General features: G+C 43.4%; 1 protein-coding gene across 2 annotated transcripts in view; it reads right to left on the reverse strand.

Moving 5' to 3' along the window:
- The window catches only part of ANGPT1 (angiopoietin 1), a 166,431-nt gene extending 149,489 nt beyond the window's left edge, over positions 1–16,942 (reverse strand). The window contains exons 1-2 of one of the 2 annotated variants that reach the window (XM_083622135.1): positions 16,928–16,942; positions 616–860 (exon numbers count right to left, since the gene is read on the reverse strand). In XM_083622135.1, the coding sequence (XP_083478261.1) occupies positions 616–693 (78 nt within the window). In that variant the 5' untranslated portion in view covers positions 694–860; positions 16,928–16,942. Of the gene's footprint in view, positions 1–615; positions 1,461–16,927 lie in introns of those variants that run through there. The other variant, XM_083622134.1, reaches the window with a different exon arrangement.
- Positions 16,943–27,039: the final 10,097 nt, after the last annotated feature.

The raw sequence follows: 27,039 nt of genomic DNA on the forward strand, positions 1-27,039 counted from the left end.
GTCCAGTGGTTTATTGATGCGGCACAATGGAGTGAACGATTACTGTAATTACCCTTAAACCATTCATCAGTTATCCCCTGGAATAAATTTCAACTTGATATTGATATAAGATGCGAGCTGTTTTATTTTTATGAGGGTTAAAAAAGAAAAAACCTTTACAGTTCTCTTTATAGATCCATAATGCTTAATCTTTTACCTAACCAACTGGCAATACTTATTTCCACGAGCACCAAGATTATGCTTAAAATGTTGCATGCAGTTTATTTTTTAAGAGCCTGTTTTAGCTTGTCAACAGGTTAGCTGATCATAAGCTACCAGCACATGTTATAAAATGTATTCCTTCAGAAGTTCCTAACGGATTATTATAAGCCTCAGCTTTTATGTTCGGAAACTAAAGAGATCAAATTTTTGTTTTGTTTTAGGATTGGGGGAAATCTTCAAGAAACATGCAGCAAGCTTTATTTGCTTTATTCCACAACAGAGAGGATGCTGTCACCGTTTTATCAGCAAGTACGCAATGTTCGCCCGGCCAATATAACATCTCAGTCAGAATAGCATGTACAACTTGAGCAAGGTGTGCGAGGAATCGAAAAAAAAAATGGAGTGAGTGCTTACCTTTTGCAGCCACTGAGTGTAGTTTTCCATCACATGCTCCAAGCGCTGCAGTTTCTGGGACGAGAAATCCTGCTCCATGTGGGGGGCATCCCTTTGGAGAGCGTTAGCGTTGTATTGGTCGGTGGTGCTTTCACGACAGTTCCCATCCTGTTCTGGAAGGATGAACGTGTAGGTGCACTGTCCATGCTGAATCCGGTTATATCTTCTGGCACTGGACTCTGGACCCCGACGTGGATTGTTGCAGCCTAGGTGAGTCAGAAGTGTAGCAAGGAAAGCAAGCTGAAGGAATATGGTCATGTTACTGTCCCTTTCCTTTCCTGCTCTTAGAGACAATTTTGACCCAACCCCTTTCCTTCCTTCCTTCCTTTTCTTTTCTATTTTTCTTAAAAAAAAAAAAAAAAGCTTTACCTTGCCTTTTGAAATCCCTTTGGGGGATCAGAGAAGGTAAAGAAAAGTGAAGAAGATTCAGATAATAAATGGTGACTTAAAAAAAACAAAAAACCAACAACAACAACAGTGACTAAGTGCACCAGAGCTGATTGCTTCCTTAGCCGGAGTTGGAGCAATTTATTGCATAGTAGCTGGGATTTATCGTTTCCTCTCTGTTACACTTCAGCATGCAGCCTTTGAGTCAGCTGCCCAGGCATAGCCCCAGCCTCTTTCTCCTACCCTCGCTGCGGCTGAACTGCTATTTTCTCGGAGACCTCGGCGTGTTTTATTAAGGTTGTACATTCAAGCCAAGTTGGAAGCCGGCAGCCTTTCACAAGATGACTTGAGTGGAATGTGTGTGAGTGAGTGTGTCCCTGTGCGAAGGGATGCCTGATGGGTTCGGCAAAGGAGGATCATCTTACACTCTGGCTCAAAGCATGACCTCAAACATGCACGCCTGCTCAGCTCCCTCTGCACAGAAAACGGCTAAGAGCCTTTTGACAAAGTTTAACGAGTCGAACAGTCCACCTTAATAGACTTCCCATGTTCAAACTGAACTATTTAAATGGACTTGCAGGGTCCAGGCTTGCTGTAATCCCCCCCCTCCAGTAAACATTAACACACAGACCGCCGCACATGGAAAATATCTGCTCTCGTATAATGGGTATGTGACCGAGCGACTCTCTCAGGGAATGCTAAATCGGAGAGTGGGTTGCAATTCTTGTCAAACGATTGGGGTAGAAAGCAGGCATGATAACAGAACAGAGACCAATTTCATTTCTTTCATCAAAACACAGAATCATTTCTGCATCGGAGATATGATTAAAGCAAAAGCAAACAGTTTGGGAAATGTAACTCACCAGATTATTTCTTTGCATGTCGATACAAGATTGAAAAGCATGTTTGCATATATAATGTGGAAGAGGGAAGCAATGATGCTGGTTTCTCTCCCCCGCACCCCACCCCGACTAAGATTTCAAACAACTTGGCACTGATCCATTGAGCCGCACTGCACATTTGCAACTAATACTGTGTACACATTAAACTTCTGCGATGGCAATTTTCCTCCTGCAGTCCCCTTTGCAGCTCAGCGCATGACTTTTAAAACTGGGGAAGCTGCTTGAGGACAAATGACTCAAGGAAAACCCTACTTGGAACCTGGATCTGTTGCGCTGCATTGAATTATGACCACAGATGCATTTTATAATAGTGTTTTATATCCTTAGGATATCCCACAGGTATTCACTTTGTATATAATTCCATGCCTATAATTCACTTGCATGGGGCTACTAGGTGGTCTCCCTTCAAGGTGCTGACCCACCACCAAAAGACCTCCTTAGCTTTAACAAATGAGGGCCAGTTGAGGAACAAGGTCCTGCAAAGAAGGCTTCATGGTCCTATACTTCACACTGAGCTTCCACATCACATCCAAGATTTTCACTTTCAGTGTCATTCTTAGTAAAATTCCAAGATTCTTGTGGCTTTATAACTGGAAGTGCATCATTATGTTCAATGTTGCCGATGGCAATTTCAGATATTGTACAATATGTTCAGATTTCAGCCCAGTGCCTCTTTGTCAAGCAGAAAAAACCATCTCTGACATTGTCTTTTGGCCTTCTCCAGACCATCATCATCCTGGGGAAAAGCAACAAATGGGGTGTCAAAGGTTTTCGTCCTGGGCCCACTGTTGTTCATTGTCTACAAATCCACCTAACAGTTACTGTACCCCACTCAGCTCACATTTTACCAGCTTCCTTGCAAGAATATCATGGGGCAGTTTGTCAAATCTAATTGACCAACATAGCTGCAATTTATAATTAGAACCAATTAACTTCATAGAGATTTTTCTGATTGTTTTCACACCCCAATGTGTTTTGAAAACATCAGATCAGAATTACAGCTTTTCTTCATTGATAAAATCTTTTCTTCTTGTTGTTTTTGTTCATCTGCTACTTTAGTTAGCAGACTGTTTGAGCCAGACTGAAAAAAGTCCTCCTCTGTTTTGAAGGATTAATTGGTGTCTTTTAACCCCTTATCATTTGGTTTCTTCAACCTCCTTACATCCCTGGCTCCCTGATTTGTATTTATAGCCAGACATAACAGTATGGTATATGTATGAGAGTGGGTGGGTGGGTGCGAACTAGACATTTGCTCAGATAGTAAAGGTTTTATGGAGCCCTAAACAACTCAGTGATCCAAGTATCTGTAGGAGAAGCCCCTTCATTACCACCCAACTCAATCCTGACAAGGCACACTCTTCTCTTGATCAACACTGCTATTGGAGGATGAAGGAGGGAACACATAGAATGGCCTTCTCCGTAGTGGGACCTGAATTCTGGAATGATCTCCCACCGCCACCCAGAGGTTTTTGCGCCCAGGCCTTGGTAAATTGAACTCTTCCATCCTTGAAATGAAATGTTCAAGTTCATTTTTGTCTCACTTTATCACTGTCTGGAGGGTCTGCAGTGCAACCAATTGTGGTAGCATTGCAGAAGAAATCAAAGCCGAACAGATTCACTGCCAATGTCCAGTTACTGTGTCAAGGACATTGCAGAACTCACCCACAATAAAACTTGAGAAGCAATGGCCCCTAAAGCTGCGTACACAGCATACAGTACATTTAAAACACATTTAAAGGACATGGCTTCCCTCAAAGAATTCTGGGAATTGTAGTTTGTTAAAGCTGCTGGGAATTGTAGATTAGATCTGTGGTAGGTAAAGTCCAGTTACAGAAACTGCAATTTACAGACCTACAATTCCCAGCAGCCTTAATAAACTACATTCCCAGAATTCTTTGAGGGAAGCCAAGTGCTTTAAATATATGGTACATCTGCAGCCCCAGCATTTAAGATGCTTTTATATCCACTTGTTTATCTCATAATCTATATCTTGTCTATCTGTGCACACCGGCATCAGTACAAGTGTGCATGAATTGATATCTTTGGCATTGAAAAGGGTGACAAACAGTTTACAGAGTTTGTTTGTTTGGGATTGGCGTAGGTTTTTGTTTGTTTGCTTGCTTGTTTGCTTGCTTGCCTCCCTCCCTGCCTGCCTGCCTGCCTGCTTTTGAGGCTGCTAGATAAAGTTAAGTTACTTTCACATCACACAAAATACCTGAATCCCTTCCAACCCAATTTCCTGTTCATGGCAAAAATAGAAATCATAAACGCTTTTCTACCAGACGCATGATTTACAACCTAATGTGCTTCCGACACAACCTTCACACAGTTCAATTAATAGCTGGCATTAACAACTGTCAGAGTGGGAAGTCCTTGACTAAAGAAGCACAGAATCGTGGTAATGGAAGGAACTGCATGGACATAAGAAGATGACCATAAAACTCAGATCAAAGGTCTTCTGAGTTCCTCAGTAAGTTTCAAACACAGTTATATGCCTTCAGAAAGTTCGAACAGGATATAAAGGTGACAGACATTCCCTGTTGTCTAGGCCTTAGCAGTGAAAATTCAGAAGGAAACCCCCCTTTTTCTAAACCCTTAGCCATCATGGCTACTGACAGGTAGAACCTGCAATAAAATGTTGCACCGTGAAGGACTGCTGTTCAGAATTCTAGCCCCTTCACTCAGTTTCTCCTCCAGCCACTCACACAGGCTGTGTACACGCAAGACTTCTCCAAGGAATCATGGAAACTCTAGTTTTCACCCCTCACAGAGCTACAACTCCCAGAGACCTTAGCTAACTGCAGTTCCTAGGGGTTTTGGAGGGGGACATCTTGTGCTTTCAATATATGGCATGTATGCAGCCACATTCGTCCACCATTCTACAGCGGAGACTGCTAAGTCTTCAGTGGTGAGACTTTCCCATGGGCTTCTCCCCACCCCATAAAGTTTTTTGTACTTCTGCAAAGCCTACTAATATTTCCCTCTGGTGCATTAGTTGTGCAATTTGGGCTACGAAACAAATGATACTCACAGCCTGACAATCAGAAATAGAGGGAAGAATCAACATATCCCCCTTGGATTTGTCTAATTTGTAGCCATCCATTTTAAAAAAATATATATGTGAAAGAAGTACTTCCTTTGTCTCTCAAGACCCTAGCACGTATGTGATGAATTGCCTCATGATCTACTAAACCATCTTGGGTGGCGGGGGCCCTGAAATGTCGGTTGAACGCACAACACTTTCCTGGAAGGCACACCTACCCGCAACGGGAAAAGGAACTTCTAATCAGAGATTAAGAAAGGAGCAGCTTTGACTTCCTTGCGCCAAGAGCTGCAGGAGATTTTGGGGCTAAACTGAGGTTACGGTGGGGCCTGTACTTGTCGTGCATTGCTGAAATACCTTCCCATCCGCTTCGTGAGTAAATAAATTATAAGGAAGACACTCAGATCCGTATGAAGCCTATATATACAGCAAACACTGTAGGTCTCAGGACAACTTGCCTCAGAGACCATATAAATCATAATTGCAGGAGCCCAAGCCAATGAAGAACAACTTGCAGCAAGGGAGACATTCAAGTATCTCCACCGCACACTAGGAACACTCTTAAAGGTGCAGGGACCAATCTATGTCACCCAAACTATTCCATTAAGGCCTGGGTGCTAATGTGATGCCCTCCCAATGTTGCAGGACAAAAACTTCCATCATCTCTAACAGTTGGCCATGCTGACTGGGGCTGGTGAGAATTGAAGTCTATTATCAGCTAGAGGGCTTCGCCGGTTTGGCTGCCCCTACATTGCGGCAATGGTACGTGGCATGGCCAACTCTCAGGGTTGATGGAAGCTGTTGTCCTGCAACACCAGTCAATATCTGGGAATGGGTAGGTACAGATGCACATTCAAACAAAAAAGCGCAAGAGTAGCCAGGAGGTTGTCCAGGTATTAACTGTTGATGGGCAGCTTTCCCTTTTTTATTGTTTCCCATTATTATTGTTCTTGTTGTCTTTAAGCTGGTCTTGGGCTGACAGTCCTTCAAATGGAGGGTGTCAAGGACTGTGCTAAGGAGGGCTTCACAGATGAGGAATGGTGGGAGCCTCCCCCTCCCCCTACTCCAGATCCAGTTCCTGAATCTTCCTAGGAGAAGGGAGACAGTATAGATTTGGAACAGTGGTTTGCAGAGAGACCTAGTTCAGAAGGCAGAAGCTGGGAAATACTGGGTGGGGAACAGCTAGGAGAGAAAACACTGGAAGAGAGAGGGTTAACAAATTCAGTCTCTGGACAGCATTCACACACACCCTTCTCCAAAGTCACAGAGAGCTCAGAAAACCGCAGAACAGAAAGCACAGAGGGTACAAACTCAGATTACAAGACGTAGTAGATTAATTGGGATGTAAGAGGGTGTGAACCTTATCTGGAAGCACCGCCATTTCTAGAAGATGTGTTCTTTGTTCTCTCACTGTGATTATTAAAGTTTCGAACTGCTAAGAAGACTCCTTTTCCTTTGCTCTGCTTACCTACTGCCATGTGGGGAGGAAGTCAATTCCCTGAAGCCTGACAGAGGGCATCTTCAAATAGAGAGCCCTGACCTCTGAGGGCCCTCCCATTAGAGGACTGTCCGCTGTAAAGTAGGTCATATAGACATATAGACTTGCATGCCAGGCACGCAACCTGCATACACACCATTTAAAACACACACACAGACGATTTTGGGGGCCAGGGGGTTAAATGTATGGTGTGTGCCAGATGCGCAATTGCGAGGGCAATTAGAGGGACTGACAGAATGTCGCAAGGCCTCACATGTGCTCAACATCCCAATGTTGGGCGGAACTGCTGGTGGAGCCGAACACATTGGTAGCGTGGCTTCAATGGCAGATGGCCCCTTCTCCAGCCGCAGCCACCGGTGGGGGACTGCTTCGACCCTCCTTCCCCCTGCAGCCAGGAACCAGCCACTTAAACCATGCCACATTCAGTTCTGCACTCGGCCTCCTCCGTCCCCTGATTTTTGGGACATGTGGGAGGGGCTGGTTCCCTTCCAAAAATACTGGGGTTGGGGAGAGAAAAGGGCTTGGCCCACATGAGCTGGCACAACCTGGTGTGTGACGATGCCTACTTTGGAGTAACGAAGGTGCTGATGTTGGAGGAGGGGCAGTTTCAAAATGTAGAGTCTCCCCTCTCAAAATCCCAGCCTTGTTTTGAGTAGGGATCAAGCCCCATCGAAAGCTGGGCCCACCATGTAATGGGGGCTGCACCCTGTCCCTGCAATCTCCAAGCCCTCCATGCCAGAATCCCACCCGTCAGACCTGCCTCAGAAGGGGTGGAATAAAACTTACTTTGAAGAAGGACACCACCAGAGCTGAAGCGACTACATTTCCCTCAGAAGAATCTTATCAGATGGCAGAAATTAATTTTCCCACTCAAGATGGGAAAGTTAGAGATATTTCCTCAAGGTAAGGTAGGGCTCTTTTTCGTGCTTGGGAAAGCAGGTGAAAGAAAGATGAAAGCTATTTTTCAGTCAAATTGGGCTCATTGAACATTCCTATCACATGTGATTATATTGTGAGGAATATCAGTTGCATGTTATTTGGGCAGGTTCCCTAATTACACAACTGACTAAGGCAGCTGCTTTAATTCAGTTTCATTCCCCATCCTGTTTGTTAGTGGGGTTTTCACTATCGTTGTTAAAGTAATTTTCAGACAGGGAACAGAAGAGGCCTTGTCTATACTCCAGTAAAATTCTGTTGGGTGTCGGAGGAATTACCACATACAGGCTTAGAAAGAAACCAACACATACACACCTTGAGGTGGCCTGTGAGGGGCTTGGTATACCTCCATGTTTTGGCACCTGCCTGGGATTGAAAACAGATTGCAAAGCACCCAAGCAGACCACAATGCATAGCTCGGATGTTGCCAACATGGCCCTGGTGTGAGCAATGGTGCCCTTGAGGTCTTTCTGTGGCAGTTTACACAAGAACATAACAAGACGCACCAATCAAAATGTTACAAGCAAAACAGAATAGGCAACTATCTGTAGCTGTTTCTCCTCAGGGCAAGATGGGTTTTTCAGTAGCGGTTGCAGGACGGAGAGGACAATGGCTGATAGCTGAATGGCAAACACACTGCATCAGGTCAATGGCTCATACAGTAGACTGTTCTCACAGCGGCCACCCAGATGTGTATGGGAAATTGGCAAGCAGGACTTGAGACCAAGAGCCCTCTGCCCTCCTGTGGTTTCTGAAAACTGGTATTCAGAACCATTATTGCCTCCAACTGTGTATGCAGGGCACAGCCGTCATGGCTAGCAGCCATCAATAGCCCCCTGTCCTCCCATCAATTTGTCCAATCCTCTTTTAAAGCCATGGAAGCTGCTGGCCATTGTTGCTTCCTGCAGCAGTGAGTTCCATAGTTTAATTATACACTATGTGTAGAAGGGGACGCAGGTAGCGCTGTGGTCTAAACCACCGAGCCTAGGGCTTGCCGATCAGAAGGTCAGCGGTTCGAATCCCCGCGATGGGGTGAGCTCCCGTTGCTCAGTCCCAGCTCCTGCCTACCTAGCAGTTCGAAGGCACGTCAAAGTGCAAGTAGATAAATAGGTACCGCTCCGGCGGGAAGGTAAACGGTGTTCCCATGCGCTGCTCTGGTTCACCAGAAGCGGCTTAGTCATGCTGGCCACATGACACGGAAGCTGTCTGCGGACAAACGCCGGCTCCCTTGGCCTATAGAGTGAGACGAGCGCGCAATCCCAGAGTCATCCGCAACTGGACCTAATGGTCAGGGGTATCTTTACCTTTAAATATGTGTAGAAGTACTTTCCTTTATCAGTTCTTGAACCTTCCAACATTCGGAATATACATGAATTCTGTGTTTGGAGGAGGGGTGAGGACTTTACTCTATCCACTTTCTCCACATGATGGCATCTCCCCAGGCTGTTTCTCTGGAACGCCTTGGTTCTTCAGAAGAGAAGGCGTCAAATCCTGCCATAGGGCACTGCCATGGCCCCCAAGCATACCTTTTTCTTCTATTCTTGGCTCAACACTAATTATTTTGGACCCTGAAGACAGCACCCATCAAAGCAGGAGACGTCTACGAAGGATTAGAAGGTAAGTAAACAAGCGTGCAGACACAGTGAGAAAGAGACAAAGAGGGAGACAAAGTTCAGATTCAAGAATTGCAGCTATTTCTTATTTAAGCAAGGCAGCTTAATAATGAAAGATCACTTACATTTTTATACAGTGCTTGGCTTGCCAGAACTTTATATTTATTTTTATACCCAGCCTTCAGTTTCACGCTGTGATGCTCTGAGTATATGCATGGTTATAAACGAAGAAGCAGGACCCTGAACACCGTGCTCAGAAGGAGCCATTTATATATAGGAAGTAGAGTCATGCATATCTGTCTATAATCCAGAATGTGGCAGCTAGACGGATGACTGGGAGTGGCTGCCAGGACCATATAACACCGGTCCTAAAGGATCTTCACTGGCTCCCAGTACGTTTCCAAGCACAGTTCAAAGTGTTGGTGCTGACCTTTAAATCCCTAAACAGCCTCGGCCCAGTATACCTGAAAGAGCGCCTCCACTCCCATTGTTCTGCCCGGACACTGAGGACCACCTCTGAGGGCCTTCTGGTGGTTCCCTCACTGCGAGAAGTGAGGTCACAGGGAACCAAGCAAAGGGCCTTCTCAGTAGTGGCACCTGCCCCGTAGAACGCCCTCCCATCAGATGTCAAGCAGATAAAGAACTACAGTGGTACCTCGGGTTACATACTCTTCAGGTTACATACGCTTCAGGTTACAGACTCTGCTAACCCAGAAATAGTACCTCAGGTTAAGAACTTTGCTTCAGGATGAGAACAGAAATTGTGCTCCGGCGGCGCAGTGGCAGGGGGAGGCCCCATTAGCTAAAGTGGTGCTTGAGGTTAAGAACAGTTTCAGGTTAAGTACGGACCTCCGGAACGAATTAAGTACTTAACCTGAGGTACCACTGTATACAGTAGTTCATCTGAAGGCAGACCTCTAAAGGCAGCCCTGTATTAGGAAGTTTTTAATGCTTGATATTTTACTATGTTTTTATATGTGCTGTAAGCCACCCAGAGTGGCTGGGGAAAACCAGCCAGATGGGCAGGGTATAAATAATAAAAATATTATTATTTGTTTGTTTGTTTCTCTACAGAAGGACTCTAGACTCTTACTTACTGGTGGGGTACGAGATTAGTTGATAGTTCCACATCAGATAAAGACCTGGAATCTAGTGTGCATGTGGTTCAAGACACCTACCACAAGAACAAACTGAAAATAGATTTGTTCATCCTTTGTTTGAAAGGGAAAATATGGTGTACTCACAAAGGACTGAGGTATTGCCAGACCAGAATAGGAAATTGGTGCACACTTGGGACTCAGCTATGCAGCTGAAAATATAAGTGCATTATACAAATGTGACACTAGATAACGCTGGTAAATTAATGGCAAATACCACATATATTTTAAAAAAAAATTAAAAAACCATTTTCGCAGTGTTTTTTTCACATATGTGTAGATTCAGCCTTATTCCAAGGGAACACTTTCCCTAGAGGTCTTTTGGGAGAGGAACTTCCTTTAACTTTGAACGAGAGACATGAAATCATTAACGTATTTCATCAACAAACTGACCACATGCATAATCCAAGATTACTTGAGTAGCGATATTTTGTTGGTAGGCATATAGATAGAACTCACTAGCATCCCTGCATCACACAGCTCATTCCCACTCTTCTCTTTTTACCTGCAAAATATGTAAAAAGGATCTCCTACATCTATTTAAAATGTTATAACAGCTGTGGGAAGCCTATTTGATTCCAAACTGTGGTTTTGCAGGAAAGAGTTAATTCTTTCCCTTTTGCATTCCAGTTTTGCCCAATAGGGCAAAACATGCAAATACCTGTACCTACATGGTGCTGTATGTTTCTCTCCATGGAACAAACGGCAACTAGAAAGGAAAGCTAATTTTAATTGAGAAAATGTATGGGGAGGAGGAGGGAGGATAGCTATCCACATGCTTGCAATCAGAAGGGAAAATATGAACAGAGATTATCACTTATTTGCTATACTAAAAATAAGGTGCTGCTAATAGGAATGGATAGTGGAACAAAGTAACACTGCTGCACTTAAATAAATTCATCATGGGGCTTTTGGCCACAAATTAGATTTGCCACAAACGAGACAGAGATTTTGCCTGTATGTCAAAAACATTTTGGAAGAAATTGAATTTAAATATTATTATTTTTTTAAAAAAGGGGGGAAATGCAATTCTATACCTGTATACTTCTATACTGTGTGTGTGTGTGTGTGAGAGAGAGAGAGAGAGAGAGAGAGAGAGAGAGAGATAAAGATACTTTATTTGTTGTTGTTTAGTCGTTTAGTCGTGTCCGACTCTTCGTGACCCCATGGACCAGAGCACGCCAGGCACTCCTGTCTTCCACTGCCTCCCGCAGTTTGGTCAGGCTCATGTTTGTAGCTTCAAGAACACTATCCAACCATCTCGTCCTCCGTTGTCCCCTTCTCCTTGTGCCCTCCATCTTTCCCAACATCAGGGTCTTTTCCAGGAAGTCTTCTCTTCTCCTGAGGTGGCCAAAGTATTGGAGCCTCAGCTTCACGATCTGTCCTTCCAGGGAGCACTCAGGGCTGATTTCCTTAAGAATGGATAGGTTTGATCTTCTTGCAGTCCATGAGACTCTCAAGAGTCTCTTCCAGCACCATAATTCAAAAGCATCAATTCTTTGGCGATCAGCCTTCTTTATGGTCCAGCTCTCACTTCCATACATCACTACTGGGAAAACCTATGGTTTTCCCAGTAGTGATGTATGGAAGTGAGAGCTGGACCATAAAGAAGGCTGATCCTCCCTCTCATAAGATATCAGGGTGGTATACAGCACAACAAAGACATAAAACACAATTGAAGAGAGTGATTAATGGAGGAGATGAAAATTAGGGAAATGTTATACACATGCATGAATAAATTCGCTTCTGGGGCCCCTCTGGGAATAGGGGACCTGAAGCTTAAGCTTCATTAGTTTCATCGTAGCTCTGCCCCGAATATGAGCCTCCATTCTTTAAACTTATGTCACCAAGAGCACATGTGATTTATGCCTGGGTCAGTAGCTTTCCAGTAGCCAATGAGTTTCATTTCCTAGTGTAAACAGAGCACAGATTCATTTTGTGGTGCAAAATGGCCTATCATCTGCATAGTACCCGCCCAGCCAGCCAGCAAACCAGCTTTCTTTTTCTTAATGGTATTTCGCTTTTAACAATATAGCACCCAAGTGACCTATTGCCACGGTTACTGCATGTTTTAAACTGGTGTCTGCAACTCTTCATTGGGATTACTATAAACTCATCAGGAAGCTGTTGTGTTTTCATACTACTGAAGAGCGGCAGAACAGTAAAAATGCTTGTCAGAGCTGTTAGCTGCTACTTTTCAGCAGCAACTATTAATCGCTGGGCCCAATGTTTCCAGAATTGTCACTTTACAGAAGATTTTTTTAAAGGTCCTTGAGTATGGGAGAGAGCACATAAATAAGAGTGAAGGGGAGGAGCTAAAGTCTTTGCTGTCAAGAATTTTTGAAGGACCACTACAGACCACCTGGCTGCACCCTATGTTTGTTACCTCCTTCTTGTTCTTTTATTTGCATCTCCCTTACAGGGTTACATTTGAGTTGCTGGGTCTGGTACAATGTTAAGCAGTACATCGAGTTGTTAAATAGATATACTCTTTTTTTTTATATATAAAATATTTATTAAGGTTTTAAGAATTTATATAAAATAGAAAAAACAAACCAAAAAACAAAAACAGTAAAAATACATACAAACCATACAAAACACATACAACAACAAGTATAATTTCAATCCCTTATATTGAAATTTATATAAAATAGAAAAAACAAACCAAAAAACAAAAACAGTAAAAATACATACAAACCATACAAAACACATACAACAAGTATAATTTCAATCCCTTATATTGAACTTACTTTCCCGACCTCCTCATACCTCCCCTTTCTGTATTCCAATCTCTAATTAATTCAATTCAGCAAATCCTTCCCCTAATTTCTGTATAATTTTTAACCTTTCTTTTCTTGATCACATAATCATTACAGCTTATAACCACTTAATTTCTGAATCAACATCGTTCTAACCTTCAATAATTTTACAATGTTTCCTAAGATAGTCCTTAAATTTCTTCCAATCTTCTTCCGCCGTCTCTTTTCCCTGATCTCGGATTCTGCCGGTCATTTCTGCCAGTCCCATATAGTCTATAACCTTCATCTGCCATTCTTCCACGGTGGGTAGATCTTCTGTCTTCCAATACTTTGCAATGAGTATTCTTGCTGCTGTTGTAGCATACATAAAAAATGTTCTGTCCTTCTTTGACACCAATTGGCCGACCATGCCCAGAAGAAAGGCCTCTGGTTTCTTCAAGAAGGTATATTTATATACCTTTTTCATTTCATTATAGATCATTTCCCAGAAAGCCTTGATCTTTGGGCATGTCCACCAAAGGTGAAGTTAAATAGATATACTCTATCCAGAAGAAGCCTCATTGAATTCAAAGAGTTTTGCTTGCAGTTAAGTGGTTACAGCAGAGATGGGGGAATCTGCGGCCTTCTGGGTATTGCTGAGGACAACTCCCATCAGTGCCAGACAGCCAGCCTGGCCCAGGTATGATAGGAGAGGTAGATCTGCAACATTTGGAGAGCCACAGGTTCCTCATTCTTGGGGTACAGGATTGCAGCCTTGATGTTACTACCGTAAAATTTATTTTCAAGGAATGTGATCCTGCCAAAGGCTTTAAAATCTTTGCACTCTTACCAAGGAGGAAGTTCAAAGTTAATGTTACAGTGTAAAAGATGTGTGGATCCAGAATTGGCCTCCACAGTCACTCGGCCTCAGCCCAGTATACCTGAAGGAGCGTCTCTACCCCCATTGTTCTGTCCGGACACTGAGGTCCCGCGCTGAATGCCTTCTGGCGGTTCCCTCACTGCGAGAAGCAAAGCTACAGGGAACCAGGCAGAGAGTCTTCTCGGTAGTGGTGCCCGCCCTGTGGAACGCCCTCCCATCAGATATCAAAGAGATAAACAACTATCTGACATTTAGAAGATATCTGAAGGCAGCCCTGTTCAGGGAAGTTTTTAATGTGTGACATTTTAATGTATTTTTAATCTTTGTTGGAAGTCGCCCAGAGTGGCTGGGGAAACCCAACCAGATGGGTGGGGTACAAATAATAAATTATTATTATTATTATTAATTCTTATTGGAAGACAATCTTACATGGCTACGAGCGATCACCAAAGAGGAAGAAGCTTCTTTCCAAATACACAAGCAAGGGATGGTGCTCTCTCTCAAACCCCATTTTCATCTTAGGATATGCATCCACCATAATTTATCCTTGATGCTTTTTATGCAACCATAGCTGGACCTCCTTCTTGCTCTTCATCCTTTCTGCTTCCCTTGGAATTGTGCCTCCCTTTAGTTGCCCCTTCTTAATGTGCGTCCTCCCTTGTTTATTATTAGGCTGCCCTGTGCACGACGCAAGCAATATATTTACGTTCCTGGCTTCTGCTTATAATCGGCAGGCAATTTGAATGCAATTTATACACTGGAAAGGGAAACACCACACTGAGTTTTGTTTCCTTGAGCTGTTTTCCAATGTCCCCTTTCTTTTTCCTTTTTGCATGATAACTTGGTAATAAAGGCAGCTGCTTTGAACATTTTCAGACAGAGGAAATGGTAACCCTGACAACAGGAACCATGGCGCACGTGTGATCTTTCAGCACAGCACCTGCATAGTTTATTCACACCCTCATTGGTTCTCTCTGTAATATTAGTAGTTGGAATTCATTAGCTTTGTTGAATTGCTTTCCGTTTTGAAACCCCTATTCTTTTCCTCTTTCTCCTGCGTTGCAGTTCCTCGCTGAATCTCAAGCAGTGGGTTCTCTTGTTCCGAGTCGGAGGCTGCAGACTGATATATACCTATCTAGAACTTCCGAACTCCTGGGGACTTTCTTCTGAATGGATATGCACAGAGTTACACTGTGTAGGTGCAGGTTTTCAGTTGTCATAATGCCCTAGTCCGTATGCGTTCTTAAAAATCAGTTGAGAACATTAATCTGGGACACACATTTCCACACTAACCCACAAAGACCACAGCCCAGCATGTTTTAAAAAAAAATTATTCATGGCATATTGTTATGATTTTCTTTACTGTAACAGTAGTAATAGCCGTGACTTTTTCCGAGAGATCTGAATGTACAGAGAGGAGATTTCTCCAGGGTTGATAAGCCATTCAATGAACAGCAATTGAGTAACTCAGTTTTCCAATTAATTCTTTCTTTCTTTCTCTCTCTCCTTGTATTTTTTAAAAATGCAGTCTATAAGTATTTAAATATTTTATATATAAACTCAACTCAAAGCCTAATCAATAAACCAATTGAGCTAAGGTACATTAGCTTTAATCTAGTTTAGTCTTTTGGCTTCACTTGGACTAAATAATATTAAATTCCAGTAACGTGATTCCCAAACCATTTAGCCATATGTTTTGACTTTACAATACTTCAAAGATCAAATGTACAGTAAATACCCAATAACAATGGGGCAGTTATAAAGAAATAATGTGTTTCTCTAACTGGTGGTTGGTTGGTTTTTTTTTAAGTAATTTATTGCAATTGCTTCTGCTTAATAATATACATTTCATTACAGTGGTACCTCAGGTTACATACGCTTCAGGTTACAGACTCCACTAACCCAGAAATATTACCTCGGGTTAAGAACTTTGCTTCAGGATGAGAACAAAAATCGTGCTCTGGCAGCGCGGCAGCAGCAGGAGGCCCCATTAGCTAAAGTGGTGCTTCAGGTTAAGACCAGTGATAGAGTTACCATCATGTCTGTCACAATGCTTTTTTCATAGAACCACTTCATGCATTCATGATATAATCACAATAGGATTTAAAGGGACGACAGAGGAAGAGATGGTTGGACAGTGTTCTCGAAGGTACTAACATGAGTTTGACCAAACTGCGGGAGACACTAGAAGACATGAGTGCATGGCGTGCTCTGGTCCATGGGGTCATGAAGAGTTGGACACAACTAAATGACTAAATAACAAAACAAAGGATATACTCAATATTATATTTTAAAAGGCAGTATGTTTTGAGGACATTTGCTGTACTTTCAAATAGTTGCTTTTAAAAAAGAACAGCAAGAAAAGGATTTTTGCCTTTGGCTTCATGGATACCTAGTATATAAACTCATTTAGAATCATAGAATCATAGAGTTGGAAGAGACCACAAGGGCCATCGAGTCCAACCCCCTGCCAAGCAGGAAACACCATCAGAGCACTCCTGACATATGGTTGTCAAGCCTCTGCTTAAAGACCTCCAAAGAAGGAGACTCCACCACACTCCTTAGCAGCAAATTCCACTGTCGAACAGTTCTTACTGTCAGAAAGTTCTTCCTAATGTTTAGGTGGAATCTTCTTTCTTGTAGTTTGGATCCATTGCTCCGTGTCCGCTTCTCTGGAGCAGCAGAAAACAACCTTTCTCCCTCCTCTATGTGACATCCTTTTATATATTTGAACATGGCTATCATATCACCCTTTCACCTCCTCTTCTCCAGGCTAAACATGCCCAGCTCCCTTAGCCGTTCCTCATAAGGCATCGTTTCCAGGCCTTTGACCATTTTGGTTGCCCTCCTCTGGACACGTTCCAGTTTGTCAGTGTCCTTCTTGAACTGTGGTGCCCAGAACTGGACACAGTACTCCAGGTGAGGTCTGACCAGAGCAGAATACAGTGGCACTATTACTTCCCTTGTAATATCATGTCTGAATCAGTTGAATCCAGTGCTGCAAACATGCAGTTCCCCTCACACAGGAAGAACTTATAATGACCTCCTGATGGTGAGAGGATCTGAAAGAGAGGATAGGCAGATGACATCTGGGCAGGTTCAAATGATGAAAGACATACCTGAAAACCTAACTGATGTAATGATGGCAGCTTCGCTTAGGCTTGGAAATGATTTGGCAGCCAGTTAATTTCTTTTAATATTGGTGCACCTAAATGGAGATATGCACACCTAAAAAAAAAAAAAAGGTGGCATAACATAACACATGGCTTGACCTGTCAGTACTGTATGAAATATTATGGAACTGATTACAGTATCATTCTTAATTATGTGAACGGGACTATCTGCAGCTCACTGAGAAAATACTCAAGCTTTGGCTAATCTCTTCAGAGGCATTTGCTTGTTTAACCTTGACCAGTATCAAGCCTGCTGAGATTCATTAATCAAAAGCACTATCTACGGTTTTGCAAGAAGATCGACTCTAGTTGCTAATTGCTGATCTTTAAGCAACTTTTCAATCATGCATGAGGCTAGGCTGAGACATCCTGCTCCCCCAAGTGGATGTCTTGTGCAATTCAAAGTCCTTGCCACATTGCTGAGGAGGCTGTAACTCTGAAATTGGGCACGTATGCCTGCAGTCCTAATGACACTACCCAGCATACTTTGTATCCGTGCAAGAAATAATCACTTAAACTGTGCTGTGCTTCATTGGTTCCCTAAATATATTGATGCCCCTACTGAATGCTTTGGTAGTCGATCCAGTCCTGGCCCTCAGTTAAGTATGACATACACAAGAGTTTGCCAGTAACATTTGAAAATAGATCTTGCCCATTGTTTACCATGTCCAAGACTGAAAGGAGAGAAATTGCATCTAGGAGAGAACTGTGTAAGAGAGCTGAAGCTTGACATCCTATTTTTGCCACAATAATCCCTGCACTTTTAAAACAGAGGCTTATCTCTTTAGCAACAAACTGTGAAAATATGCTCCAGCAGCATGCATGGTTCTCTTCCGCATACACATGTTCCTTCCATGGATGCTGGCCAATAATTCCCATTATGAAACTAACAGCCTTGGACCAGGGGTTGTATTGGAATTCTACGAAGAAGAAAAACAACAGTGGGTGCCGTTTTGAAATCAGTGCTTAAAATTAGTGCAGCTTTGACATTTTCAGTCTGAGGTTGAATCCTGACAAGACAGAAGTACTGTTTTTGGGGGACAGGGGGTGGGCAGGTGTGGGGGACTTCCTGGTCCTGAATGGGGTAACTGTGCCCCTGAAGGACCAGGTGCGCAGCCTGGGAGTCATTTTGGACTCACAGCTGTCCATGGAGGCGCAGGTCAATTCTGTGTCCAGGGCGACTGTCTACCAGCTCCACCTGGTACGCAGGCTGAGACCCTACCTGCCCACAGACTGTCTCGCCAGAGTGGTGCGTGTTCTAGTTATCTTCTGCTTGGACTACTGCAATGTGTTCTACGTGGGGCTACCTTTGAAGGTGACCCAGGATCTACAACTAATCCAGAATGTGGCAGCTAGACTGGTGACTGGGAGTGGCCACCGGGACCACATAACACCGGTCCTGAGAGATCTGCATTGGCTCCCAGTATGTTTCCGAGCACAATTCAAAGTGTTGGTGCTGACCTTTAAAGCCCTAAACGGCCTCGATCCTGTAAACCTGAAGGAGCGTCTCCACCCCCATCATTCAGCCCGGACACTAATATCCAGCGCCGAGGGCCTTCTAGCGGTTCGCCCCTTTGCGAGAAGTGAGGTTACAGGGAACCAGACAGAGGGCCTTCTTGGTAGTGGTGCCCGCCCCGTGGAACGCCCTCCCTTCAGATATGAAGGAAAGAAGTAGCTATCTTATCTTTAAAAGACATCTGAAGGCAGCCCTGTTTAGGGAAGTTTTTAATATTTAATGCTGTATTGTTTTTAACACTTGATTGGAAGCTGCCCAGAGTGGCTGGGAAAACTCAGCCAGATGGGTGGGGTATAAATAATAAATTATTATTATATTCTTATTATACCAATATTCAGAATGAGGTCCATTTGTATCCAAACACAGACAAAAACCTGCTCTTGAATCTCAAGAACCATCATGCAAAATTTGGTTACGAGAGGTTCTATTCGACTCAGAGTGGACTTCGAGTGGTGCTTAAGAAATGTTCAAATACATAGTGAACAAACTTTCTTCCTCCTTTGCTTTTTTTTGTAATCAATTCTTCAGACCATAGTTTACTGTGGTGTCTGAATAAGTAAACGGCAAGTAAATTGCAAACTATTAATGATTGTTCAAACCACAGTTTGCCAGTTCAGCAATCACAAAAAGTACACAAAAATAACAAACATTAAACTTTTTTTAAAAAAAATAATACATATAAAATTATAAATATAATATATTTTAAATTTAGCATACATACTGCACTAGAGAATTTAGTTTAAACATGCAGCCATACGCAAATAATAGCCTGGGAGAATAGCCATATATTCTCCTGGCATGTCACTAGGACTTGTCACCAACCACCTCACCTGAGAGACTTTCTAATCCCCTGATCTTGAAAAATGGAAAATTTCGTATTGAATGCAGATATCTCAACGATAGTAAAGCCATTATAAAACATTTATAAATAAACATTTATATTGGTTGTGGGACAATATAGCTGAATGTGCACTTAAGTCCTTCCAATTGGAATTTATCAGACTTAATTTCTTAGTTTGGGTTGGATAATGCCTAGTAATTGTACAAATGACTTGTTTTACTAAGTGATTTAGCTGTATGTGTTCCGTCTTGGAAGCCTAGCAAGGAATCAAAAAATTAAAATGGCAGTGCTGCTGTCAGCATATTATTATAGACATCATGTTTAGGAATGTGAAGGTTACGCTTTCTGGGACCTGCCAATTAGAGCGAACTCACCTGATAGTTGTATCAACATTCGAATAACTCAATTAGATATTGCCCTGTTTGTGAGCCAGATTTATCAGAAGAAATGTTTACATGCCCTTGGGAGTTGACATCACACTTTAAAATCATTACACAGAGTCTGTCTGTGGCACCCTCCTACAATGGCAGGTGATTGGATCACACACAAACACCACAATTCACTTTAATTTTTGCTTCTAATTCATACATTTTGAAATGAAACTCCAGGGGTGAAACTTCCTACATATGCAATCTCAAATAACCATTTAAAAATATTTTTGGATTCAGTTCGCAGCATGCTACAGGATAGCCAATTATAGGCATTTTTGTTACAGCTTCCTGGAAAATAAAACCAAAACACTAAGCAGTTAGGATTTGGCAGGAGGGGTGGCAGACAAGCTGACAATCTTTTTCTTACTCCAATATTCATCAGACAAAATAAAAATCTTCTGCAGGAAGTAAATGAGTGTTAGCCTATAGGCCCCACATGCAGCAGCAAAAGTTAATGTTCGTTAAACGAATCCTTGCTTGGAGCAGACCTTCAGCTGAAAGGTAGTCACAGTGAGACTTGGTATAAAATGGGAAAGCTGATGTTTATCCATGTTTATGGTATTGTTGATTGGGAAGAGTTCTATAGTTCTAATCAACTATCTAGTTGGAAAAGCAAAGAAGCCATGTTTGCCCCTTTGCAAGAGCAGACTTTGGTCTTTCAAATTTCGGCAGTGTCCTATGCGAGGCCAAAATCCGCCTCTCACCTTCTGTTCTGCTCAGTATGCCACATTATATTTGTCATGTCCTAGAGTGCTCTCTAGGGACGCGGGTGGCGCTGTGGGTTAAACCACAGAGCCTAGGACTTGCTGATCAGAAGGTTGGTGGTTCGAATCCCTGCGACGGGGTGAGCTCCTGTTGCTTGGTCCCTGCTCCTGCCAACCTAGCAGTTCGAAAAGCAGATAAATAGTGCAAGTCAAAGTGCAAGTAGATAAATAGGTACCGCTCCAGCGGGAAGGTAAATGGCGTTTCCATGCGCTGCTCTGGTTCGCCAGAAGCGGCTTAGTCATGCTGGCTACATGACCTGGAAGCTGTACGCAGGCTCCCTCGGCCAATAAAGCAAGATGAGCGCCACAACCCCAGAGTCGGCCACGACTGGACCTAATGGTCAGGGGTCCCTTTCCCTTTAGAGTGCTCTCTAGGCTCAATGTCCAGTACAGCGGAACTGGTCATGTTGCCCTAAACTAATCTCTGCCCTTTGTTCTCAGAGGATAGATCCAAGATGACCTCTTGCCTTGAGGTCCAGAGAAAGAATGTGAGGAGGAGCAGGAGTTCAGCCTACACTCGAGTAGGACCCTGGCAGAGACACATGCCCGACTGGCATGTTCCCTCCCTCTCTCTCTAGCATCAGACAGGCAAAGAGAAAAAGAACAAAGGACAATAGTCCCACTTCACAGAACACAGTAACACAAACATCCTGTTTCTGTCACTTCCCACTCTGTGGAGTCAAAACAATCCTATGATAGACAACAATCCTATGACTGCAATCACGGAGCAGGAATTCTAACATCAAGTTGCTCATTTGATCAGTGGAATAGCAGGGGGAAGCAGAGGGGCCAATGCCCCGGGTGCAGAATCTTGGGGGGCATAAACCCGGTGACCCCGGCCCCTGCAGAGATCCCCACACCCTGCCTGGCTCCAGCGGTGGGGAGGGGGTTGATGAGAACGGAGAGCACCCTCTGGCCCCACTAAGCACCAGACAGGGAGTGGGTGCTCGTCACCCTCTGCTCTCACCAGTAGCACCCCATGTGACCTGTCCCCCATGCCCACCCAACAGAGAAGGCTTGGCAAGCACGCTCTGACCCCACCTGGCATGTGTCCCACACACCCTCCTCAGGCACTGATGAGCAGCCCCTGCACTGGACACAACCTAAGATTTATCATCAAAGAGATAGAGAGAAGTCAGCAGACAGATAAAGTTAAAGGGATAGTATGGGAATCGCCCCCTACTCTATTTGAATTGCACCCAAACTGCCAACAATCTCAAATGCAAAGAACATCATTGTAATACTCTCATCAAGCAATTCATCCAACAGTTCATGATTAAGGGACCTAAGAATAAGTGTGTGGGTGGTTTTCAGAGGATGGTGCGTTTCCTATGACTCTGTTAGCTGCCCAGGGAATGTAAAGGTGAGGTATACATTATTTAAGTAATAGTGCCACTCTATTCTGCCTTGATCAGACCCCACTTGGAGCACTGTGCCCAATTCTGGGCCCCACAGTTTAACCCTATTCAGAAACTCTGATCAGAGTGTTGGGATTGCTCTGCAATTTTGTAACTAAATTTAATCAAAGTGTCATTTAAGAGAAGACCCTCTTCTGTATTCTTTAGAATGGCTCTTTTGGCTGCATTTTCAAAATAAATCAATGCACACCACTTCCTCCTGTGCTATTAGCCTAAGGCTGACTACCAGCAGCTGCAGGGAAACTTATCTGATACTATTACATATTTATTGGAAATATTGATATATATTGCCTGCCTTTCAACAGCAGCAAAGCTGTTGCCCCCACCCCAAAAGTCAATGCTTTCAAGTGTCACTTTTGAAAAGAACTCCCACCCTGTAGCAGTAAGTGGGGGATATGAACAAATGCTGTTGGGAGGTATCATCACATGGTTTACATAACAAAGAAGAAACAGCACAGTTTTGTTTTTAAAAGTTAAAATAATACAGGGTCAGAAAAGGCTGCAGTATCCCTGCTGAAATATGTGGTGGGGCATTTTGCTCCCCGAGCTCAGCAGGACAGGGTCACAACTGAATCTTAAGGCATATCTATCCCACAGACTTGTGGTTTAATAATTTCATTTTCTCCCCAGGAGACTCTGAGAACTGTAGTTTTGAAGTGGGGGAGTCGAGATTCCTAACCAATTCTCAGCACTCACATGACCAGCGACAATTGCGAGATGCTTGGAGTATCCCTACGAGAAGAGTACAGGGCAGGCAGGCATTTTGTAGTGTCTACATGCCCCTCTTAGGAATCAGGGTGGAGGAATTCTTTCAGATTCATTTTTGAAGGTAACCTATCGAGGTCATATTTTCCAAACGAATGTGGTCTGAAACTCTGCCGTCCTTTGAAATTCACACTTTTCTGAATGTTGTGATGCATGTCTCTAATCAAAAAATGTGGCGCTTATACACACACACACACACAGAGAGAGAGAGAGAGAGAGAGAGAGAGAGAGAGAGAGAGAGAGAGAGAGAGTTGAAAGGTGCATACAAAAAAAATGTTAATGTAAGGGAAAATAATGTGCAACAATGCATTTTATAAGGGGTAAAATGTGTATATTAGAGTCTGTACAAAAATTGCAGTATAGTACATAACGGGAAATGTATGTGAAAATGCATACACATTTTATTGCGGAATACACACACACACACACACACACACACACACACACACACACACTTGGAAACTGGAAAAATGAGAAAGTGTTGGGAACCAAAACCAAAGACTCATTCATGTGGACAAAATTTGAAGTGGAAGGTCATCTATAGAATCCTGATCTAAAAAGATGAAGGGGCAAAAGATTGCATGTTCATTCAGTTAAAATGACCATCCTGTTCCTGCTGCCTACATAAAATCTCCACGAAAAGGACCTTGGAAGTTACCTAGTCCAACCCATTGCCACCAATCCATTTGGTGCAGCCACAGCACCCGTGTCCAGGCACTTCAACACCCCTTGGGGATGGCAAGGGAGGCCAGGGTATATCAGGTCACCATTTTGAGCCTTCCAGTTGCTGGAAACAATGCAGGTCTCTGACTGGAACCCCAGCTCCTGAGGACACTGCTGCAGCACGTGGTGGTTTCTGCTTGCCTTTGGCAGGAACAGCAGAGATCTCTGTGGTGGCAGTGACTCCCCACAGTTGCAACAGAGTGGAGGAGCATATCCATATATCCACAGTTGCTCCAGCATGGCAGATCAAGTGTATGAATGGACATTCATACCTGCAACAGGGCCCAGGACTACCTTCTCACTGACCCTTTCCCCTTGGTTACTGAGATAGAGGCAAAGTGGGGACGACTCCTAAGAATGCTTAGGGTGGAACCTCTGGTTCTGGAGGTTAATTGTAGTGCCTGCATAAGTTGAACAAAAAGGTGCAACTTCCATTTATTTTATTTTTGCAGATTGGTACAGTGCTTGGCCCTTTAATATCACATTGGTAGCTATCTAATTCACTGTATCATAACATCAAGGAAAGAAAATCTCTTGGTTCCTGGCTTGTTGCAAAGATGGACATTTGGCTTCCCAGCTGTTTCAGAGTCCCAAGTGTTTTGTGTTACTGTCAATCACCACCAGGCTTCCAGCTGTTTCCAGCTCTGTGTTTATGGGCTGGCAGCCCACGATCCACATCTCAGGGAACTTGTTTTTGGAACCAGCCCACAGAACAAGCCCCTTGGAACAACTTTTTACCACCTCAAAGGAGTCATCTGCTCAGGATCGTTAGGGGAGTCTTATAGAGCTCTGCCCTTATGTAAACAGATCACCAGAAGCTTTCCATTTTGTCTCCTGGGGCCCAAATCAAATGTGATGCAGGCTAACTGAAGAATGCAGGGAATTTTTTTTTAGCCATGTGTGGTTCTACAAGCTCAGCATCATATAAACATTTTGTCGTTGGTACCTGCAGCATTAGCATGTCAACACTGTGTGCTCTTGGCTCATAGATCTGTAGTATGGTGACACTGAACCCACAGATGCAAGCAATTCAGTGTTTACCCATGGAAGCTCACAAAACATTTTTTTAAGTATTAGTATCTGGATTATGCTAGACCTCAACAGCAATGAGGAGGAGGGGGAGAAGTGAAGACTACAGGAAAGCAGGCAGAGGGCCTACTTGGTAGTCGCACCGGCCCTATGGAATGCCTTCCCATCATATGTCAAGAAAGTAAACAACATCTACCTGACCTTTAGAAGACATCTGAAGGCAGCCTCGTACAGGGAAGCCCTTAATGTCTGAGGGTTTTTGTGTTTTAATATTTGGTTGGAAGCTGCCCAGAGTGACTGCGGCAACCCAATCAGATGGGCGACATATAAATAATGAAATTTTTGTTGTTTTTCACCTTAAAATGTGAACTGAATCCAATCCCCCACCATCCCTAGTAGCAGGTGATGAGGAAGACCTATGCTTGACACCTTGAAGTGTGATTGCCATTCCGAGGAGAATGGGGGCAGCCAATGTGGTGCCATCCAGATGTTGTTGCACTCCACCTCCCACCAGTCCTAATCAGAATCACCAATGGTCAGGGATGATGAGAGTTGAAGCCCAGTAACATCTGGAGGGCATCTAATTGGTTATACCTGGAGTAGACCATACTGGCTTTGATGCATAAACAGCATGACCTTGCGTAAAGCAGCTTTGTGAGAGCTCATGTTCAAGGTTTGTACTGGGTGGTAGGAAGGGAGGGGGCGAGAGATGAAATCTGAAAGATGCATAAAAACAAAGGTTTCTGTTTCCAGGATGGAAATTATTTTGTAGAGACCGTGAGCATTATATATAATGTTTGGCCAATAAGATCTACCCCTCTTGCCCCATCATCGGCGCCTTTCTTCCTACAGTTTGTTCCAGGCCCAGATAAACTATGCCCAGACACTGCCACTACCTTAATCTGTGGGTAGCCTCGTTTTGCAGCCAGACTGATAGTCACAGAACCATCAGATTTGGTATTAGAAGGGAACTGGAATAGTCTGTATATAAGATATTGTGACATTGCAGTAGTATGCTGCCAGTTCTCGCTTGCGGCCACAGAAATCTGGCACCTGAAAAATGGATTGGCTTTGCCAAATGTCTGGCACACTGCTAAGGGTTCCAGTATTACCTAAGTAGAAAGCAGTATCTCAATCTAAGATTTATGGTATCTAGGATCTCTCATCACGCAAATGAAAATTAGAAAACTTGGACCCAGTGAAGTGAAATTCTTTTATAATCATTCTTTAGAAGGTGAGTCAAGAACAAGGATTTAATTGTTACAAATCTGGAGAAACCAGAGGTATCCTTTGTTTTTGTTTTTCCCCCTGCCGTCTCCACGATGGATGAGATCCAATGCTTGGCAAGGCGGCACAGCCACAGAACTATAGATATTTGGAATTAAGCAGTGATGTGAGTGCAGGTGGGGATGTTTTTACCCACTTTCTCCAAACCAGGCATAATTTTATAGACCATGTGCAGAGGAGGGACTAGGTTACTTCAGGGCTTTTAAGATGGTTTTAAATATGGGGACTGGACTAATTTATGGAGGTCAGGGGATTTCAGCCATGATGAGTAAAAGAAACCTCCACAGTCAGTTGCAAGAGTGAATATAAGCTGCTGGGGAAGAGGGCAAACAGCAGTGTCTTCAGCATTCATGCCCTGGTTGTAGGGATGGAAGGCTTCTCATTGTTCCAAGCTTAAGTTCAATGCACAACATTTGCACAGCAGGTTGCAAATTTTTTTTTAAAAAAAGCTATGAAAATCCACCAGCATATCAGTACATACACGAGCTTAGGGGTTCTAGGTGTCTCTTGTTCCCAATGTTTGGGACTGTCAGCGAGCTGTATGTTGCACAGTTCTGCAGAGCAAGGGTGGAGAGCTTCAGGCCTGGAGGCCAAATGTGGGTCTGGAGGATAGAGAAGGGTGGTTTGTGAGGTGTGTTGTACAAGGATGAAATTTACATTAATTGTGCCACCCACCTTTGCCTCTGGCCCAATGCATCACTGTCATGGGGTCCCAGAAGGTTGCCTAGAGTGGAATGCCACCCTCAAGCTGAAAAAAGTCCCAACCTATGTTCTAGAACCTTACATACCAGCTTTTTGCACAGCTCTCTGTCTGAGATACAGTTATCATCAAGGACTTAGATGCAAAAGTAGTGAAAACCCCACTGCAAAACAGAAGTGGTTTTTTTTTTTTTTAAGCACGCATGAATCTCTGTGGTTTTTGTTGTTTTAGAGAAAATCTCTGTGATTTTAATCAGTTCACTCAATTGGTTCCAACAAACATAGGGCAGGTGTCCGCCCCTGCCCCAGCCAGATCTAAAACTCCATTGCATTCATGAATGTGTTGAGATTGGGAGTGGAGGCATTGAGACAGAGGAAGTGGCTGAATTTTCAAGTGGTTCTCCACTACAACTGGAGCTGGCAACTGCAAATTGCACCGGTTAGCATAATAGGGATGGAGCAGTATGGCCGAGCCACTATTATAAAACAGAATGGAGTAACCTTTTCTTAACACTGTACTGACACAATAAAAAAATCTCATAAATGCCAAACAAGTGAAATTTACCCTTCACTAATAGGAAACAA

This window comes from Podarcis filfolensis (genome assembly GCF_964270895.1).
Source record: "Podarcis filfolensis genome assembly, chromosome: 7".
NCBI lineage: Eukaryota > Metazoa > Chordata > Lepidosauria > Squamata > Lacertidae > Podarcis > Podarcis filfolensis.